Source organism: Aethalodelphis obliquidens, unplaced genomic scaffold, assembly GCF_003676395.1.
Source record: "Aethalodelphis obliquidens isolate GAN/ISIS:26980383/991018 unplaced genomic scaffold, ASM367639v1 scaffold43, whole genome shotgun sequence".
Lineage (NCBI taxonomy): Eukaryota > Metazoa > Chordata > Mammalia > Artiodactyla > Delphinidae > Aethalodelphis > Aethalodelphis obliquidens.
In genome coordinates, this window is record NW_020837987.1 from 8,410,900 (window position 1) to 8,432,036 (window position 21,137).

The 21,137-nt window shown below is 48.4% G+C and overlaps 1 protein-coding gene across 5 annotated transcripts in view; it reads left to right on the top strand.

Annotated features, from left to right (window-relative positions):
* The first annotated feature begins 1,920 nt into the window (after positions 1-1,920).
* SAMD4B (sterile alpha motif domain containing 4B) overlaps positions 1,921-21,137 on the top strand; it is a 37,446-nt gene continuing 18,229 nt past the window's right edge. Inside the window, exons 1-4 of one of the 5 annotated variants that reach the window (XM_027079514.1) lie at positions 1,921-2,138; positions 8,030-8,345; positions 13,953-14,009; positions 15,266-15,668. In XM_027079514.1, the coding sequence (XP_026935315.1) occupies positions 15,473-15,668 (196 nt within the window). In that variant the 5' untranslated portion in view covers positions 1,921-2,138; positions 8,030-8,345; positions 13,953-14,009; positions 15,266-15,472. The other 4 variants (XM_027079515.1, XM_027079516.1, XM_027079517.1 and 1 more) reach the window with 4 other exon arrangements.

Here is a 21,137-nt window from a genome sequence, read left to right on the forward strand (position 1 = left end):
TAGAGCCCGTGCTCCACAAGAGAAGCCACTACAATGAGAAGCTCGCGCCCTCCAACGAAGAGTAGCCCGCGCTCGCCACAACTAGAGAAAGCCCGCTAGCAGAAACAAAGACCCAACGCAGCCAAAAATAAATAAAATTTTTTTAATTAAAAAATTTTTTTAATAAAATGGCCTTTCCTCACAGCGTCTGAGATGCCATGTTTTCCTGGTTTTCTTCCTCCTCTCTCTCTCTGGCTGTTCCTTCTCAATCTTTGTTGAGAGTGTCAATTCCTTTGCTCAAACCTTATAGGTCTCCTCTTCTCAAGGTTCTGTCCAGTCCTTGTCTCCATTCATCCTTCATACCCACCGCACACTAGGTCACTAACTCCCACAGCTTCAATTACCATCTTTGATCACCCTCAGATCTTGGTTTCCAGCCCCAATTTTTCTCTTAAGCCCCAGCCCCAGGGGTGTGGAGCCGCCTAAATCCTCATGCTGGGTGGCACACACTGGGCTCAGCATCTTCCTAACCTGTTTCTCCTCTGGGTCTCCTTCTCAGGGAAGCCCCCAATCCCCCCAACCTTCTAGCCAGAGGGCCTCATCTTGAACTTCTCCCTCCCTACCCCTCTGCGGCCACCCAGTCCCAGAGCAGGTTCCCCGGGCCTCCTGGGCATCCAGCCCTGCCACCCACTCCTCCTCCCCTCCCCACAGTCCCACCCTGGTGCAAACGCCCCTCTCCTACCCCAGCTGCCTCCCTGGACTCTCAGCTCCAGTTCTATTTCCTCCAATCCATCTTCCATATAAAAGCCAGAGACATCTTTGCAAACCCCCACTGACTCTCCTTGGCTTGAAGCCCTTCCATGGCTCCTCAGCGTCCTCGGGACGAATCCAAACTCTCTCAAGTGGCCAAACTTTTGGCCGCGGTGAACTCTATGTTCCACTCCGACTGCCTTTCTTTGGGTTCCTCTAACAACCACGCCTCTGTCACCTGACAGCCTTCTGAGTGAGCGCCCCGCTCTGATTAGTTCACGCTGATCCAGGACAGTGTGCGGAATGAATAGGTTACAACAGTCAGAGCAACAACTCCCACTTATTGAAGGCTTTGCGCCCACCGCTTTATCAACAATTTTTTTTAATTTTATTTATTTATTTATTTTTGCCTGCATTGGGTCTTCCGTTGCAGGGCGCGGGCTTCTCACTGCGGTGGCTTCTCTTGTTGTGCAGCACAGGTTCTAGGCGTGGGGGCTTCAGTAGTTGTAGCACGCTGGCTCAGTAGTTGTGGCACGTGGGCTCTAGAGCGCAGGCTCAGTAGTTGTGGCACACGGGCTTAGCTGCTCCCGGACCAGGGCTCGAACCATTGCCCCCTGCATTGGCAGGCGGATTCTTAACCACTGCGCCACCAGGGTAGCCCTGTCCGGCACTTTTAAATGCTTCCTTTCAATTCCTATCTGAGAGAAGAAGCAACAGGTTCACAGACGGTTGCGGTGGGAAAGCTGAGACTCCAGCAGCCGGAGCGGTTACTCGCAACCTAGACAGTCAGGTGGTGGCGGGGCCCAGGCCTAGAGCGGAGCGTGCAGGCGGGTCGCACAGCCGGGCCTTGAACGCCAGAATCAGGAATTGTGACTTAGCTCGAGGCCGCTGAGGTAGACGCGCGCGAGACTGTCCCCTGCAGGCCGGGAGGCCCAATCCCAGGCTCCGCCGGGCCCCGCAGGGCCCGTTGCCCGTGGCAACGCCGCGCGCGCCCCGCCCCTGCCCCGCCCGCCGGGCTGACAGCCCGTCAGCCGCGCAGCAGGCCAATCCCACTGAGCGGGGGGCGGGCCTCGTGGGCCTCGTTCAACCCCCGCGGCCCCCTTCTCCGCTGGGACCCCGCCTTTCTCCGCGCACACCTCCCGCCCTTCGGGCTGCCCTCGCAGCCCGTTGGCGGGCGTACCGTTCCTCTCCGCGGCATCAGCTAATGCCGGCGCGCGGCAGTCCCGTCGGGGCGGGGCCAGGGGCGGTGACGCACGGCGCGGTGACGCAGCGCGACGGCGGCGGTGGCGGCGGCGGTGGTCGGTGAGGGAGGAGGGAGGGGAGCTCGCGGGCCGGAGAGGGGGCGACGGCAGTGGCGGAGGCCTGAGGAGGCCCGGGCGGCGGCGGCGGCGGCGGCGGAGGCCGAGGCGGTGAGTGGTGGGCAGGGTCGGGCGGACGCGGGGCGGGGGCGGGTCGGAGCGCGCGGGGCTCACCTCAGGGCGCCCCAGGCCGCGGGCGGCCCCGCCCCCTCAGGGACCCTGGGAGGCGGCGGGCGCGGAGCGCGGGCCTCCGGGGTCCCGACCCTCGAGAGGATCTCCCACACCCATCCCCCGAGTCGCCCTCACAGGCCGCTTCTCGAGCTTCTCTCCGAAATTCTTGCCCCTCGGGGTGGCCGGGGGGCCTGGCAGCAGCCTATCTCGTGACCCCCCCAGGTGTACCTCGGACACCTCCCTGGAGGGCACGCCCACAGACCCCCCGAATCCGCCCGAAGCCCTCTGTACCTTTCCGCGGTGCGAAAGGCTTCCCGAGAGGCCACCCCTGATATTTCCACGTCTGCTCCAGACCCCGTCCTACGCCTCAAATATCTTCCTCAGAGAACCCCCGTCTGGTCCCAGATCCCCGAACCTCCTCCGTCCAGAAATATTTCCCCGGGGCCACTCCTCATATTCCAACGATATGTATCAGATATCTTCTCCAGGAACCTCCCTCGTAAGCCCTAAAAATCTCCTTCAGATCAGAGATTCCCCGAAATCCCCTCCAGACCCTGTACATTCCAGAAATCTCCCCCAGCGACCTGCTTCGCACATCCCAACAGTCTCCCCCAGACTTCCTTCTCACACATCCCAAGAATTTTCCCTCCCACCTACCCCCATACCAGAAATCGCCTTGGAGATTTTCCACTCAGAGCCCCCAAATCTCAGAGCCCCTCCCCTTGGAATCCTCCAGAATGCCCCTGATGTCCCCTGAAAATCTTCCTCAGAGACTCTCTGAAATGGCCTCGGATCCTCAAAACTCACTTGGAGCGCCCCCCCCCCCCCGCCGCCACCAATCCATCTCCCATATACACTCCCCCTTGACATATCCCGAAAGTCATCCCTTTGGCCTCTCCCACAGGTCCCAAAAATCTCTCTCAAAGACCTCCTCATGCTTCTCAAATCTCACCACCCTGAAATGCCCTAGAGATCACCCTCAGATACCCCAGAAATCTTCCCCTGAGACCCTCCTCACTTATCCCAGAAATCTTCTCCAGAGATTCCCTGAAATCTCTGGAGAACTCTTCTTCCACATTCCACAAGTCTCTTCCAAAACCCTTTTTATGTATCCCAAATCTCCTAGTAACCCACACAAAATGTTACAGAAATTGCTTCCTCAGGATTCCAAAACGTTTCCTCATAGTTTCTCTCTGATATTTTCTAGAATCGCTCTTCGAATCCCCCTTTCAAAATCTCTCCTTCTAGACCTACTTTCAGATGAACTTTCCTCCTCACAAGCCCTGTAAACCCTAAGACCCTCTCTTCACGACCCCTCTGAGATGCAGCTTTTCAAGACCTCCTCCTGTCTTCACAGAGACCCCAGCCACCTCCTTGAGCCCTCTGAGATATGCCCTTGAAATCCCTCCCAGAGACCCTTCCAGCACAGAGACCCTTGAATCAGCACTTAAGAGACCTCCTGCCTTACTAAGAGACTTTTCCTAGATAGTTCCCTCCCTGAACTCACCCTCACAGCTTCCCTCAAATCCTCTAGAACCACCTGTAGAAGACCCCCAGCACCAACCGGCTCCTTTTCTTAGAAAGTCCCAGAATTGTTTTTTGAAAAACCCTCTACTGTGATGTTCCCATATTCCCCCACCCCAAGACCCACCTTCCCCGTATATCCTATTGAGACCTTTACTCAGAGTTTCTCATCTGAGCTCTTTGAGAGCTGTTCCTAAAAAGGCCTCTGTCATCCTGCTCCAGTAAATCTAAGATCTCTCACAGAAGACCACACCTCCACAGACTCCCTTTAGAGAATTTTCTCCAAAATTGCTGTGCATCAGCAACTCCAGCAGTTTGTAAGACTTCCTCAGAACACTCTCTCTCAGGTTCTCCCTCTGACATCCCCAAGAAACCTTATTCAGGGCCCTATCAGATATACCCCTTTTAGAACCCCCATTTACACCCTCTCATCTCCTCCATTCTTTCTTCTGCAATCAACTTAGAGATCCTTCTCAGATCTGAGCCTCCTTCCCCCATTATCCCACCATAGGCCCCCAGCATCCTGCAGACTCCTCCTCTCAAGAGTCTCTATGTCCCCTTTTATTAAACAGATCCTCAAGAGATACCCTCACCTCTTGAAATCCCAACTCTCAGAGATCTTTCTCTCAGACCATTTTTCTTAGGTTCTATCTTCATAGACCCCTCCTCCCTTTAGATCTTCCCTTCAGAGAGATGGAGAGACCCTTAACACCTTCCTTAGACTCTTTTTTTTTTTTAAGGTTTTTATTTTTTTGGCTGCGCTGCAAGGCTTGTGGGATTTTAGTTCCCTGACCAGGGATTGAACCCAGGCCCTCAGCATTGAGAGCATGGAGTCCTAACCACTGAACCGCCAGGGAATTCCCACCCTCCTTAGACTCTCCTTGAAGACTCCCCTGATTTTCCTCTCTGAAGCCTTCTCCTTCCTTTTTCCACTTTGAGGGCCTCCTCACAAAAGAATCCCTCCCCCTGTAGTAGTGGTTCTCAAAGTGTTGTCCCTGGACCAGCAACATCAGCATCACCTGAGAACTTGTTAGAAATGCAAATTCTTAGGTCCCAACCCAGACCTGCTGAATCAGAAAACCTAGGAGTAGGGCCCAGCTGTTTTTAGGAACCTTCCTGGTGATTCTGATGCATGCTCAAGTTTGAGAACCACTGCCCTCTAAGAGGATTTCCCTTTCCCCACAGAAAGCCCCCCTGAAAGATATCTCAGCATATGCCTCTGTGCCCTACTGCCCACCCCCATTTTCCTGGGAGTCCCCTTTGTGAAGTACCTACCCTCCAGAAGATTCCTTACCCTCTTTGAAAGGTTTCTGGTTTCTCCACAAGGTTACCCCACCCTCTGAGCAATTACTTCATATTCCGTCTTTGAATGGTTCCCTTTCAGATCTTCCTCAGCATTTTCTCCTTCTGGCTTCCCCTCCACCCCTCCATACCATCCCCTTTCTGTGCTTCTGCTTCAAGTTGCTCCCTTCTTGAACACACGTGTCCATCTCTTATCCTTATCTAATCCTCATCTATTCTCCACATAGGCACCCTTGCCTTAAGGCACCTTCCAGTCTTTTCATTCTCTGTGTCTTACTGCCCAGAGCCTTCCATTGTACTTCTTAGAGCACCGCTCATCTTCTTCCTTGTAGTTTTTCATGTACTTGTCCACTCACCCTCACTGACCTGGGAGTTTGGAAAGTACCAGGATGTAACTTGTTCTTTTCTGAATCCCACAAGCTGGGATCCTTCCCTCTGTAAGTTATGAGGAATCATTGGCTCATGGGCAGCTCTTCCTGCATTTGGTCAGAAATCTCTGAGTTCCTTACTCTCACTCCCCATCCAGGTTCAACACATCTTATCGCCCCCCCTCCTCTCCTCTCACCTCTTTTATTCTCTCTACCCAGCTCCTTTTGCCACTCCTCCTAGGAGAGGCTGCCTTCCCCACCCTCTCTCATCTGGAACTTTTCTTTGTGCTGTTTCCTGATTCTTAGCTACCCCACGTCCTATTCCTGGGGATCTGCCTCACCCCATCCTAGTTGGCTTCTCAGCCCTCCTCAGCCTTTGTAGGTTTGGGGCCTCCACAGGGCTCTCAACTTTCTCCAAGGGTTTTTGTTTCTCTCTAAGTTTGAGAAGAATAAACAGATCACGAGGTAAATACTGGGGCTGGCCTTCAGGGAGCTCACAGTACAGTAGAGAGGTTGGGCAGGTACACGGGACAGAACGTGAGGTACAAATTATATACTGTGGAAATTTGGCAGTGAGAGAAGGCACCCTCTATCTGGAGAGACTTCATAGAATAAGTGGTACTTGTTCTGGGTGCTGTTCCACAAGAGTTGGGACAAGGATGAGTGGCTTTCCAGGCAGAGGATGCAGCTTATGCAGTGGGTTAAAGACAAGAAAGACTCTTCATCTCTAACCCATGGCATCTCTTCTCTTCACCTAAAGGACAGAGGTGAAAGAAAACAGATCTCTTCCATCTGCATTGTATTTGCCAGATGCACTTTAGTGACCCACAGAGTAATAATGTTAATGACCACTGTTTATTGAGTAATTATTATCTGCCAGTCACTGTTTAAGTGCTTCACATGTATTGTCTCATCTCATATTCACAGGAACTCTATGAGGTAGGTAAACTGTGATTATCCTCATTTTACAAAGGATGAAATTGAGGACAGGTGGCACAAATAGAAGGTCTCTGGGCTCTGTCCGTCCCGGGATGATAGTGTCTGGGGTCAGAGAGTTGGATTTTCTGTTCAGATAGGGTTGGGTGCAATGGGGCATTGTAGTGTAGTGATCAAGTATGCAGACTCTGGGGCCAGACAGGATTTGCATCCCACATCATTGCTTACCCCCTGTTTTGTGACCTAGGACAAGTTATTGAACTTCTCTGGTCCTTAGTTTCCAGAGTTGAAAAATGAAGGTAATAATGGTATCTTACTTCATAGAACTATTATAAGGATTAAATAACTTAATATGTATAAAGTATTTAGAACAATGCCTTGTATATAAGTGCTCAGTTTTAGCAAAAAAAAAAAAAAAGGTCATATCAACCAAGACTCTAAGATATAGGTGACAGTATGTTAGCTCAAACTGGTTTAATAAAAATAAAGAGAATTAATTGGCTCATGTTACTGAAAAGTCCAGAACTAGGATGGCTCCAGACCTACCTGCATCCAGGAGTTCAGTCTTCCTAGTAATCTCTCCCCATTTCTCCACTGACTTAGCTTCATCCTCAACTGGTTTCTGCTTTGTGACGACAAAGATGACCCTCAGCAACTGTAGGCTTAAACCCCACCTTCTTAGCAGTCTCACTGGAAAGAGAACTCTTTCCTGAGAGCCCCAGTTTGAAAACAGTTTCCTCTCTGAATAAGTGTGAAATGGTGACAGAAGATCCTTTGAGACATGTTTAGGTGAGCGGCGCTCTTAGAGACTCTCTTGCTTGCTAAACCAGACAGGACTGTGATTCCATCCCATGACCTTTCTGAGGGTTGATGGTAGTCCCCCTCTTCACTGTTCCCCAGCCCCAATCATTCTCTTCTCTATGGTCGTTTGGATCCAGAGAGTTTATGGCTGGTCTCACCCCACCAGACCTTCCTTTGGGATCTCACTGGGAGAAACAGGAATGAGATGACTGGCCTGGTTTGGTTATAGCCTTGGGGTAGTGGAATCCAGGAGTACTCATGTTCAGTTCCTTACCTCAGCTTTGGGTTTCTAGGACTCAGAACTTTAGAAGAAGGTTAAGCAGATTACTGTGCGTAGAGTTTTGTTTTGTTTGTTTTAGGGTAAATTTGTTGAATAGAGTCTGGTCGAGGGCAAGTAACAGAACAGCAGTGTAGAGTGTGCACATCTCAAACGTCTCCAGCAATTAAACAATTTATGAAAGCACTTTTCTAGGTACTGGAGATACAGCAGTGAATGAAACAGTCAAGGTCTTAGAGCTCTTGGGTCTTATATTCTGATGGAGGGAAGATATATAAACAAAAGAAATCAGATAGTGATATGTGCTATGAAGGAATTAAAACAGTGTGAAGGGGGTGGGAGGTTGGCCACTGTACACAGGATGGTCAGAATTGGCCTCTGAGGAGGTGACAGTTGAGCCTGATAACCTGAAAGATGAGAAGGCACCAGTTGTGGGAAGATCTAAGAGCTGGGCATTCTAATCTAAGCATAGTTACATGTGGAGAAAGGACTGCTGCAAGGTGGGGAAATTTTTCACAGATGCTTACTGAGGGTCTGTTATGTGCCAGGTACTATTCTAGGAATTGAAAATGTAGCCGTGAATAATACAGCCACAGTCTTCCTTTCCCTCGTGGATCTTACAGTCTAGGTGTTTCCGGAAGAGCTGCAGCCTTTGAAGAAACAGTTTTTGACGACGATATCAGACCAAAGACTCCTTCCTACTGGGGAGATGAGGAAGATTGGGGCACACATGAACCCAGATCTGATTGATGAGAAGGAACCAGCCATGTGATGATCTGGGGAAGAACATTTCGGGTAGAGGGGTCAGCCAGTGCAAAACCCCTGAGATGTGTTCAAGGAACATCAAGGAGCTCGTGGCTGAAGCATAAGTGAAGCAGAAGGGGCAAGGGCTTGGAGTGGTTGACAGAGGCCAGATCATGTGGGGCCTTGTGGGCTATGGTAAGGAGTTTACATTTTCACATAAGAGCATTGCGAAGCTATTAGAGGATTTTTTTTTTTTTTTTGGCTGCGTTGGGTCTGTTGCTGCGCGCGGGCTTTCTCTAGTTGCGGCGAGTGGGGGCTACTCTTCGTTGCGGTGCGCGGGCTTCTCGTGCAGTGGCTTCTCTTGTTGCGGAGCACAGGCTCTAGGCTCACAGGCTTCAGTAGTTGTGGCTCGCAGGCTCCAGGGTGCAGGCTCAGTAGTTGTGACACACGGGCTTAGTTGCTCCCCGGCATGTGGGATCTTCCCGGACTAGGGATCGAACCCGTGTCAGCTGCATTGGCAGGCAGATTCTTAACCACTGCGCCACCAGGGAAGTCCCTATTAGAGGATTTTTAAAGCAAGACAGTGACATGATTTGTTTGTTTGGTTGTTTGTAAAGAAAATTCACTGGTTTCTGCAAGGAAAACAGGGGCAAGAATGGAAGCAGGAGGCAATACATTTGTCCAGATGAGAAAGGATGATGAATTGAATATGGTGGTGGTAGTAAAAATGGAGATACAGATATACATGTTCCATGTTGAGAAAACAGGAGTTAATGATGGGATTAGAGAAAGAGGAATCCAGGATGATGATACTAGGTAACAAGTCTGTGAGGGTATTTATGCCTCACAACACTATGAGAGTAGGTACTATTATTAAACCCATTTTACAGATGAGAAAACAGACACTGCAAGGTAAAATCATTTGCCCCAAATTATGCAGGTTTCCCAGAGCTCCCCAGGCTCTGTTATCTTCCAGGAGGCCCTGCCTGGCTTCTCCCCTCCTCTCCTTCCCTTCTCCAGGACCATTCATACAAGAGCCTCATTCTTGGCTGAGGCAGTAATATGCATATTTTGTATACATATTTCACGAGTTTCTGTAAATAATGGTTGGTTTTCATAAGAGAGAAGTTGGGGTCCCTTGGCTTCTGACATTCTCCTGTTCTTCTCAAGTTGGGATAGTGAGTTAACCTTAGGTAACTAGCCTATTACTTTACTCATGAAATGAACAAGCTCCTCCAAGGCCTATGTGGATGCTGTAGAAAGGCTAGGTTTAGGTGGGAAGGCTAATAGGACCCTCCCGTTATTTGTCCAGAGATGTTGGCGTTAAAGGGTGTATGCTTTGGTCCAGCTTGGTCCAGCTTTCTAGGCAGTGGAAGGGAACTTATAAATATATATAAATATATAATATATAAACTTACAAATATATGTATATGTATAAACTTATAAACATATATATATTTATAAGTTTATATAATTAAATATAAATAAATACGCTGTAGCATTATTTGCAGGAAGAAGCAGACTGCTTGGCCTTAAAAATCTCAGCTTAGCTGTGTGCAGTCTTGGGTAAGTGGCTTGACCTCTGTGTCTCAGTGTCTTCATCTGTAAAATGAGAATACTATTATATACATATATATATTTGTAGTTATAGTTTTTGAGATCAGATGAGCTCATCCATGGAAAGCTGTTAGCATAAGGCCTGGCACATGATACAATAATATATGATGTGAAGACATTTGAAGCATCATGCTAGGTGTTTTTATATATATTCTTTCATTCTTACAACAAGCTTCACTGAGGAAGAAACTGAGTTACTTGCCAAAGGTCAGCACAGCAAGTTGGTATCAGTAGGAGAGCTCTGGTTCAGCCAGGTCTCACTCCACAGTGCTGCTTGTGGATGAGGGGAACTGACCTCCAGAGGCGCCTCCTGTATGTGGGCTGTTTTTCACTGGGGCCAAAGAAAGAGTCCAGTGGACAGTTTTTCCTGGAACCTCTTAGCCAACTTTTGACTCCATTTCCCACCCTCCAGGGTTAGAAGATGCTTCTCAAGAAGGTTACTTGGTCTCTTAGAGACCAAGTATGGCAGCCATATTGTTGGACTATTTGAAAGACTTTACCATAGGGGTTCCCCTCTAGTGTCTTTTCTCAAAGGCAGGGAGTCATTTTTGGTCACATAAGGATGGAGACTAGAGCAGTGGTGAATTCTCTTGTATGGGAGCAGTCAAGGCTTAAAGTTGAAACTTTAAGTGGTAGAAACCCAGCTCAAACTGACCTCAACACAAAAGGAATTTATTGGACCATGTAACTGAAAAGTCTGGGATGGGGAGGTGGGATGGGGGGCTTCAGGCTAACTGGAGACAGGTCTTCAAATGATGTGAACAGGTCTCTCTTTTTCTCCCCTCTTTTGACTCTGCTTTCATCTGTATTGGCTTCATTCTGAGGTAGGCCCTCACTGTGAGGTAGCAGAAGTGGCAACCAGGAATATCAGGAGATGTTGTATAATCTGAGCAACCCTAACCAAGAACTTATTTTCCCCAATATTTCCAGCAAAAGTCCAGGGAGGCCTTTCCTTGGCCAGGCTTTACTCCATGTATGCTCCTAGATCCAAGAAAGACAGTTAATTCTCCAAAGGGAATTTAGGGGCCTGGTACCAGAAGATGGGCATGGATGTTTGGCAGACAAATCCACCAGAATGTATCATAGTAATTTGCTACCACAGTAAGATGTCTTCAAATAGTCAGGGCTGATGCCTCTTCCCTGGCCAGTCTCACCAAGCCAGGTCTTCCTTTCTCACTGTTGCCAAGCACGCAGGAGAGGAGGTAGCTGGGGGCCTCTGGCTTTTTGATGGAAGAAAGCCATGCAGTTCTCCTCTCCAGTCACCATCCAGACCAAACACCCAGCATTCTCCTGTCCAAAACATAGGAACACTTCCTTTAGGGATGATTTTTGTTGAAGTATAGTTGATTTACAATGTTGTGTTAATTTCTGGTGTACAGCAAAGTGAATCAGTTAAGTGTGTGTGTGTGTGTGTGTGTGTGTGTGTGTGTGTATTCTTTTTCATATTCTTTTCCATTAGGGTTTATTACAAGATAATATAGTTCCCTGTGCTATACAGTAGGACCTTGTTGTTTTATCTGTTTTGTATATAGTAGTTCGTATCTGCTAATCCCAAACTCCTAATTTGTCCCTCCCCTAATAGTTTATTCTTAAACATGACTGTTTGTTACCTAAAGCCCCAGTGTTTCCTGAGGACTGTCCAAGCCATACTTGGGCACTAGATCCTCTCTGCCAATCATGTTTCCTGAGCAGTGGGGTGGCTTAAACGTGTAGGACCTTCTCTAGGCCCTCGAGAGGGATAGTTATCGGACTTTTGGTCTTATCACAGTTTGTGTCTATCTGGTCTAAGGACTGCAGGCCCCAGGCTTTGTTTGTTCTGTATAGTGGTTCATTGTTGCTCTTTTAATATGAATTATTTTCCAACATTTAAAAATAGGGGGATTTTATTTTAAAATCCAGATTTCTGGCTCCTCTTTAAAAAAAGTATATAATAATCTAAGATCTAACAATACTGGACCCAAATTCCTACATGGCAGCAGTTGATTAGAGCTAAATAGTAACTTCTCCCTTTAGACAGGGTGTGTGCTTTCCAGCTCACCGTAGTCCTCACCAGCCTGCTCCATTCAAAACCTGGCCTTGTAAGCATCATGTTTGAGATCCTGCTGTGTCCCAAGGCTTTGCTTCTAGCATTTGGCTCAGGGGAAGAAACTAGATTAATGTTCAGTCAGCAGTTTATTTGGGGGGCACAGTGCTGTTGGGGGGCAGAGTGCTGTTGCTTGGGAAAAGTAACAACCCAGTAAAAGTGTTTATAGGAAAGAGTGTGCACAACTTTGGTCTGTTTGTGGATTTGGTCATCTTTTTGCCGTAAACGCTGTTGGCATAGCAAACCTCCCATCACAGTTGTTCCCTCTGAAATAGTAACATGTCCTTCTATCTTATGAGTTGCCACCCAGTGAAGGAATCCCTCCCACTCCCAAGGGATATTCATCCAGCCTCTGCTTGACCACTTCCAGCAGCCAGGGAGCTTATTACCTCCTCATATATGGCAGCCAGTTCCATTCTTGGACAGATACATTATTTTAAAATTCTTCCTTATGTTGAGGCAGCTGCTGTCTCCTTGGGACTGAAAGCCACAAAATGCTGGAGCTGGGAAGGGAAACTGATTTTTTTCAGGCACATGAGCTACCACTCATCCATCCCGTATCCAGGGCAAACATTGATAATCAATCACATTACTCTTTCTCACTGAGCCAGAAAGTAAAATGCAGCCTTAATTTTTTTAAATTAAATTTATCTTTAAAAATTACAAAAGTAATGTATGTTCATTTGCAACTAGTGAAATAGTACAAAGTTATATAAAGAGAGTGTTAATAATTCCTCCTTCTCTCAAGGTAACCAATATGAACAGCATGCACATTTTTCTACATACATACATAGACATTGACATATGAGATATATAAGGGCTTTTGTATATGGCTCTTTTTTTTTCATTTTACAAAAATGGCATGATTGTACATATTACTATGTACTTATGGACATCCCTCCATCTTCGTAGTTAAAGATCAAACACTGTACTTAGATCTAAATGTATTGTTTGTATGCTGCTATCAAGATCAAGCATATTTTTAATTACTATCTAACATCCCCTTATATGAGGTGTGCTCCAATTTATTAGTCATTCTCCAGTGATGGATATTGCCATTGCTTCATTTCTTCAGGACCCTTCTCACTGCAGTGTTCCGGGCAGCCACTACCAATCGATTGGAGTTAGCCTGTGAGGTAAAACACATTTGTCATGTCTGACAAATGTCAGTCTCGCTCCTTATCTCACACATTCTAGAGAAGGGAAGCAGACTAGCTCAAAGATTAAAGTGACAGAGTGGCTGGGGCAAGACTAGAACTGAATTTTCTTGAGTTTCAACATTTCCCATATCTAAGTGCCTCTCACTTAGAGCCATCTACCCTTTTTCTCCTCTGGAGTAAATAAACAAATCTAATTCTTCTTCTGTGTGCTACCCCTTCAGGTATTTGAAGTCAGTTATGCCATTCTTCCTGAGTCTTCTCTTCCCCAGGGGAAATTTCCCCAGTGCCTTCAAATTTTTCTCTTAGGGCAAGGTTTCCAAATCCCTTTACCATCCTTTGGGCCATTCCTTCTATCACCTTCTCCCCAGGGGCTGTAGAAGTCCCAAGTGTGGCTTCCATGCTCACTTTCATTTATTCATTCAATAAATATATATTGAGCACCTTCTAAGTCCTAGTCACTGTCCTGGGCACTGCGCAACTATATAGCTTGCATTTGTTGGGAGGAGAGAAACAACAAACAAAAATATGATGATATCTGAGGGTGCCAAATTATATAGAATAAATGAAATAGCATTAATAGAGTGACAGAGAGAAACTCCTTAGATTGGATGGTCAGGGAAGATCTCTCTGAGGAAATGACATTGAGCTGAGACCTGAGTGACGAGTAGAAGCCAGCCTTGCATAGGTCTGGGGGAAGCCATGGATGGGTCCAAGTGAACAAGAGCTTGGTACACAGGGAGGGTGGAGGGGCCACCAGAGTCTTGCAGGGAGCCCTGTAGGCATTTTATTTAAATACGGTAGGAAGTCATTGGAGGATTTTAAGCCAGGGAGGCAACATTTGATATGTCTTTTGAAAAGATTTCTGGGAGGCTTGTTTAGCTGGGGGAGCAAGGTTTCATTTCCCCACACACACACACTTTCTCTTGTTTCTTATATCCAAAGGGATTGACAGCCAGACCAGTTTGCTCTGTTCAACTGTCCCACTGAGGATCTATTGAGGTGAGTCACAGCCATTGTCAGTTGTACCTCACAGCCCTCCTCAGCAGGAGCGTAGACATTCAGGGAGATGGCAATAGCTCCCTAAAACCTAGCCCAGCAGGTTCAATGGGTCTTTGTATGGAGTTCTCAGTCCTCTTGGCAGCCAGAGGGAGATGGAGCCAAATGGTTTGGGGATGGAGCCAAGAGCACTGGTTGCAAGAGAGGCAGAAGGGAAATGTGAGTGGAGACCTGGAGCAGGAGACACTTAGAAAAAGCCTTAAGAGTAGTGTCCAGAAACCAGTCAACTGAAGAATAGGCCTGTTGTCTGCCCAGTTGACACAGCTCCTGTGTAGTTCCTGCCTGCAAAAGGAATTTGGACACTTTCTTGCTTGGGAGTTTTTAACATCTGATGTGTCGCCTTCTCAGGTTGGTATCCTCTTGGCTCTTAGGAGTCTGAGTGACAAGCTGCCATGTCTGGGAGCCAAGGGGACATCCCAACCCAGAGGACCTGGGTCAGGAGTAACCTTCAAGGGAATGAAGAAGAAGGGAGAGATTCACTTCAGAACGGGGATAGGTGGGATCTTAGAGATCAGAGTAGGAGAGCTGGGTTGGAACAGATGAGATTCCCCCCAGCATGTTGGAGATCTTTGAAAAGGACCTCTGCCCCTACCCTTAGGCAACCAGTTACTGATCAGTTAGCTATCCACATACCTGAGATCTCCACCAGGGTCACCACCCACCTATATCCTAGCCTTGTGGGTCTTAGCTTGAAATAATACAAAGAGTCCATAGGGTCCTTTTAGCAGGCGAGCAGTCACTCTGCCCAGCCCCCTGAAGGAGGTGACCAGAGACCAGCAAGGAAAGGGCATGTGCTCAGCATCACATGTCTGCTTAGTCATGTCACCTGGGGCCAGGTCTCCATTAATTCAGATATTTTGCCACAGTGTGCATTGTCTCCTATTTCCCATCTAGAATATCTTACCAACTTACTCTCTGCTTTAAATCCACTTCCTTTGGCCCTGTGACAGCCAGACCTGAGGGGCAGCATCTTCTCCTTTGTCTGGGTCTCTGAGTCCCAATCAAGCCTTTTCTCTGGATCTGGAGATTGGAGGGAGAGTTGGTTTAGTATCTGGTTAGCTTCATCTTTCTCCCAGGAGCTCAGCAGGGTAGGTACCTTGAAAGAGGAAGGCATGAGGCCTCCTTACCCCTTCAGCCCACACTCACCAGGCCAGTTCCAGCCCCTTCATTCTCTCTGACGACCTTGCTTCCTTTTCCAGGAGCCTGGAGAGGAGTGGCTAGACCAAGACCTCCCCCGATGTGAGCAGGTGTCCTCCTCCCTGCACCACCCATTGCCACCACGCCAGGGAACATCCTCAAGCCCTGGCCCTCAGGGGAGAGGTAACAGGAGCCCGCAGCCGAGACCATGTGACGGCGCTGGCCCTTGCCACCGCCGTCCCCCCCACCCTGGCCCCAGGCCTGGCACCATGATGTTCCGAGACCAGGTGGGCATCCTCGCTGGCTGGTTCAAGGGCTGGAATGAGTGTGAACAGACAGTGGCCCTGCTGTCACTTCTGAAGAGGGTCACCCGCACCCAGGCCCGCTTCCTACAGCTCTGCCTGGAGCATTCACTGGCGGACTGCAATGACATTCACCTGCTGGAGTCGGAGGCCAACAGTGCTGGTGAGTCTCCAGCGATGGGTGCACAGCAGGAGGGAGACCTGGAACGGGAACAGATATCAGGTGTCTGAGGAGGCCTACCCAGCAATGGCACTAAGAAATGTGGGTTCTAGGCTTGTTGGTAGGTGAGAAATCCCTGACCTCCCAGGTCATCATCATGGCTCTTCTGGGGCTTAGTTGCCAGAAATCCTCAGACATGGAATGGGGGGCTCCTGGGGGAGTGCAGTGCAAACTAGAAACTACCCATAACAGAGGAAGGATCATGTAGGGTGGCTGGTCTGGGTGGCTAAAAGGAACAGACTAAAGTCATTACCTATGAAAGGGGGACGGAAGGTGAGCATTAGTTCATTTCTCAAGCTACGGGACGTCAGAGCTAGGAGGAAATTTTAGAACTCTTCCAAAATTCACATGTCATCTTATACTGTTCTTTACCCCCTCAAAGGTAGGTTGCACCTAAGGCATAAACAGCTTCAAGAGAGTTTTGAATTTAGATATAGTCCGTATCAGTTTCCTGAACACTCAGTAGAGAAGTGCTCTTTGTCCCACGAAGTTGACATTGGGATGGGTGAGCTAGGCTTTGCTAGAACCTCTCCCTCAGGCCCCAGGTCTAGCTAGGAGTTAGTCCAGAGAACCATCTCAAGGGGCACTGCTGAAGCCATTCTGGCCTTCTGGGCCTCCACAAGGCTGGATGGAGAGGTGTTGACCTAGGTGACGCGTGGGAGTGATGGAGGCCAAAGAAGGGGGGAGTATGTGCACCTGAAAGCTAGCTGGGGAGAGGACCCCAGGACCCCATGTAGCATGTGTCCAAACTTTCCCATGTTCTTCCTCAGGATAACAGTTCACATTGAGTCCCTACAACAAGCCAAGTACTGGTTTTACTTGTATAGTAACTTTGAAAACTGTTCTTTGGTGGCTCTAGAGTCAGACTGTCGAGGTTTAAATCCCAGTTGTGTCACTTGCTGTATAATCAAGTAACTTCACCTTTCTGAGCCTTGGTTTCCTCTTCTTTAAAATCAAGATGATAACTGTGCTACTAGGTTAGTTACGACCCCTCTGAGAACAGTGCCTGGCATGTACTAAACACTCAATAAATGTTAACTGTTATTTTTATTGTCAGTAACTCATTTAGTCCACGCAGCAACCTCATGAGATAGGTAATGTTGTTGTCTCCATTTTATAGGTGAGGAAATCAGCATGGGCTGCTAGGATTGGGATTTGGGGACCCCCAGAGCTGCTTCCTTCCTCTTCTCAGGCCTACCCGTCTTAGCAGCAGTCACCTTCATTTTTCTGAGTTTTTATGTACAATTCACAGAAGCACCATGGCTGTAGGGGAAGACAGTTCCTCAGGCCAGGAATCATCAGCTTAAGTCCCTGTCTCGCAGACAGTGGGCAGCAGGAACCCAGCTTGGCTCCAGCAAGCCCAGACCTCAGCTATTTCACAGCCCTCCCATCCTCCCCGCCAGGGAGGGTTCCCCTCTGCTCTAGCACCAGGGCAAGCATTCTGGGGTTGTGGTATGGCTCTGCCCCTAGAGTGGGGGCTCCTTTGGGGCAGGCCAGTGTCTTAAGAAGCTTGGTCACACATCCCCACCACCCCATCCTGAGCAGGGAGTTGGGTGAGCACTGGGTGCCAATCCTGACTGTATATCAGAATCACACCCGTGCTTACTGCTGTTTATTTATTAGAGCATTTTTAGTTTTTGCTTTTGTTTTCAAAATTTGTGGTAAAATCAAACCATATGAAAGGTAAAAAGTGAGGTCCCCTTCCAGACTTCCACGTTCCCAATTTGTGTATGTTTTATGAGATATTCTGTGCATGTATGAGCACATACAAGTTCTCCCTCCAGCTTTTTCATTGTTTTGATTGTTTTAGCACAAAGAACATTGCACATATTAACCAATTTGCTTTTTTCACTTAACAGTATTACTTGAAGATCATTCCTTATTCAGCACATACGTGTATACCTCATTGTTGTTAATGGCTGCTTGATTGTAAGAATAGTAAGGTAACAGAGCCTGACCTGTGTATCAGGCAGTGCTTTACTACCTTTATTACTCGTAACCCTCACAACAGCTCTGTAAGGAAGGTCTTTTAACTCCCCCATTTACAAACAAGACTGAGGTCTGCAGAGATTAGTGGCTTGCCCTGGGTTGTACAACTGGTCAGAGGTGGAGCTGGAATTTGACTTTAAATTTCTTCCTCTTGATCAGTAGGCTCTACTGCATGGTATGTTTTGTCTTACTCTTATAAGCAGTGCTGTAATGAGTACCCTTTAAGCATCTCTAGGATAAATTTCTAGAATTCTGTGGGACTGCTAGTTTGAAGTTATGTACGTTTAAAATATTTGTTGTTACCACATTGCCCTTGAAAGACATGGTACACTTTATACCATGGTATACTTTATGCCTGAGACCCATCTCAGACCGTTTACATTAAGATATTGTGGTTAATGCCTGTCCTTGAGAACTGCTGTGGAATGAGTTGACTAGTGAATGAATATATGAATCAAGGTCTTTAACCATAGCCCCATGTCAGGTGGTGAGAGGAAAACAAGTTGGTACTTAGGTGGATGGAGAGTTAGGGAAAACTTAAAATGAGGGAAGAGAGGGAGGGCCATGGTGTGTTCCAGAGTCAGCAGGAAGCCTGCCAGGATTAGAGCAGAGCATGACTGGAGAGAGAAGTGATCACAGAGGTAAATCCTGTGGGGCCTTGAAGGCCTCTTCCTAATAGACATGGGGACTCGAAGACTGTGTCTCCTGTCTCCCTCCCAACCTCAGGTAGAGCAGCTGCCCTGCCTTATTTGTGAAGGAAGGAGCTGCTTCCTGGGCTTGGAGGCCTGCATCCTTTTGGAGGGCTTGGAGGAGCTCTGCATCCTCTGTTCATTACGGCTTTCCCATCCCACTGTGTTTCCCAAATTTGCATCATCAGAATCACCTGATGGGGGAGAATGTGACCTAAAATCCAGATTTCTGGGCCCCTAACCCAGACCCACTCAATCAGAGTCCTGAGAGGATAGGCCTGGTAGTGGGTACCCAAGTTCTCTTGGTGACCAGGCAGTTTGAGAGATGATGCTTTACTGATGATTCATTTGTCATGGGACATGAGAATAGGAATCAGGACACCCAGGAGTTCTAGATCAAGCTCTGCCACTAACACCTTTTGTGACGTGGGCCAGCCCCATCCCTCTTGGGCCTGAGGATTCACTAGACAGTACGGGGATTGTTCTAGATACTCTCCAAGTACATCAGTAGCCCTTAGTATTTTATGGGGTGGGCCCCTCAGCGAACCTGTCCCTCCTTCCCACCAAGATGCACACTTACCCCACAAACCAAATCTTCAGTTCAGTTGGTCTACCAATTCTGGATAAGGGTTGCCTATAACAGGGTCTGAAGCTCTTCTTCAGCTTTTCAGATCCCATCAGGCCAGGAGGGCCGAACAGTGAGGCAGATCCTCTGCCTTTTTCTGGGTTTATACTCCATGTCCCACCCATCCAATCCTGCTACTTCCTTCAGTTCTCCCAGGGAGACCCTGGGTTCAGGTTTGGGTCAGAGCTGCCTACCCACCCATCTCCTTCTCAGAAAGGGCCAGGGAATGCAGAGAGCTCAATCTCGGTGAGTGGGTTCCAATGCTGGCTTCATGTCAGAGTCACTTTATAAAAAGAACCTGAGGCCTCGGTCCTATCTCCAGAGACTTTGGTGTTTTTTAAGCTCCCTACTTGGCCCTTGTGTGCATCCAGTGGAGAACTACTAGTTTTGATGCTGACACTTGATTCTGGGTGGGCCCAGGAAGATGGTGAAGGTACTGTCACATGACCTACTGGGAGTGGAGAGAAGAGGGGCATGGAAGAGGCTCTGGTCTGGGCTGTGTCCCTTCATCTCAAGCAGCTAGGAGGGTGTAGGGAAGTCCCCCAGCCCGGGCAGCCAGCATTGGTTTCATGGAAGCAGAGTCTGAGATAAAACCTGGGAACAGAAAAGGAACACCCAAGGGTCTCTGGAACAGGAAAGGAGAAGCCCCAGGTTTCCCCTTGTCATTATCCCTGTTCCTTCTCTCAGTGCTGTCTTCTCTGCCTGCTTGGAGCTATTACAGTAATCCTACAACCCACCCCACTTCCCATGCTGACTTGGACCAGAAGGGTGGGGCCGGGGAAGCTGAAATCTCCTTCCCTCCCTGGTCCTATAGCTTCCTGGGCCACATTTCCTGCATTTCTTCCCTCCGCCTGTCCTCTGAGTCAGAGTCCCCCTATCCAGCAGGTTTAAGCCCTGCCCTCTCTGGCTCATCGAATCTGGGTGGGGAAACCGAGGTCAAGAAGGGGCTGTGGGTGAGTGAGTCACCCAAGCTCAACTCTAATGCCTCCACCCTCCCCTTTCAAGCTCTACTAACACAGTTCATCAAACAAAAATGTGAACCCCCTTGCCCTCCCCTATGTTTGTGTGAGATGGGATGAAGCATAGAGGGGCATGTTTGGAGCCAAAACGCATCCCCTCTGGCTGGTGCCTCAGGCTGCCACGATTGTTGCAACAGCCCAGCATGTAAAAATGGATTTGCTCTTATGGCAGTCTCCAAGATATATTTGGCTCCTGTGATTTGCCAGCAACCAGGGTCATGACCTACTTAGCTCTGGTCACCTGGCCAAGGAGAGCACTCATATGCAGTCTCCCTCATCCTTTCTGGAGTCCAGGTTTGCAGCTTGGTGAACAGCAGTCATTGACATCACAGCATTCCCCAGTGCCCTCCCCCATCCGCCCACCTCCAGAATTTCATCATTGCTTGTTGTGCCTCTAGCTCAGAGGAACCAGAGACGTGTCTGGTTTTGGTAAATAACTGCATGAAATTCCCCACCTCTGTGGGGAATCTGAAGGGGGAGACCAGACGTGCCCTCCTGTGTGAATTGCTCCCTCCAGCCCCGAAATAGCGTAGGCTTTAGATCTTCAACCATCAGCAGTGACAATAATAGTTGAAATGCATGGAGCACTTAACACAGATCAGGTGCTTTGCACGATTGTCTCATTGAATCTTTACAATAACCCTGTGATGTAGGGGCTTTTAACTACCCCCATTGTACAGAAGAGGAAACCAAGGCTCAGAGAGGTTTAAAGGACTGGCCCACAGTTATGTTGACCTAGTCTTAGAGGCAGAGCTAGATTTCGAATCCAGGCAAGTTTGCCAGTTGAACTTGTACTCTTTACTCAGTATACTCTGCTAGGACATGAGACAGAGAGACCTGAGGTCAAGGGATCCTAGACAGGGCACATTATACACACACAGACACCACTACCTTCCAGGGGACCATCAGGGTTCAGCTGTGCAGGTATTCATTGGGCCTCTGCTGTGCCTCAACTCTGGGCCAGACTTTTCTGCCCTGGGCAGGAAACTAGAAGTTCCATCCCTACCTATCATCTGCAGCCCCTGCTGGGCTCACCCCAAGGGGCCTGAGGCTGTGCAGATTCCTTGGACCAGTTCCAGTTCTCTCTGAT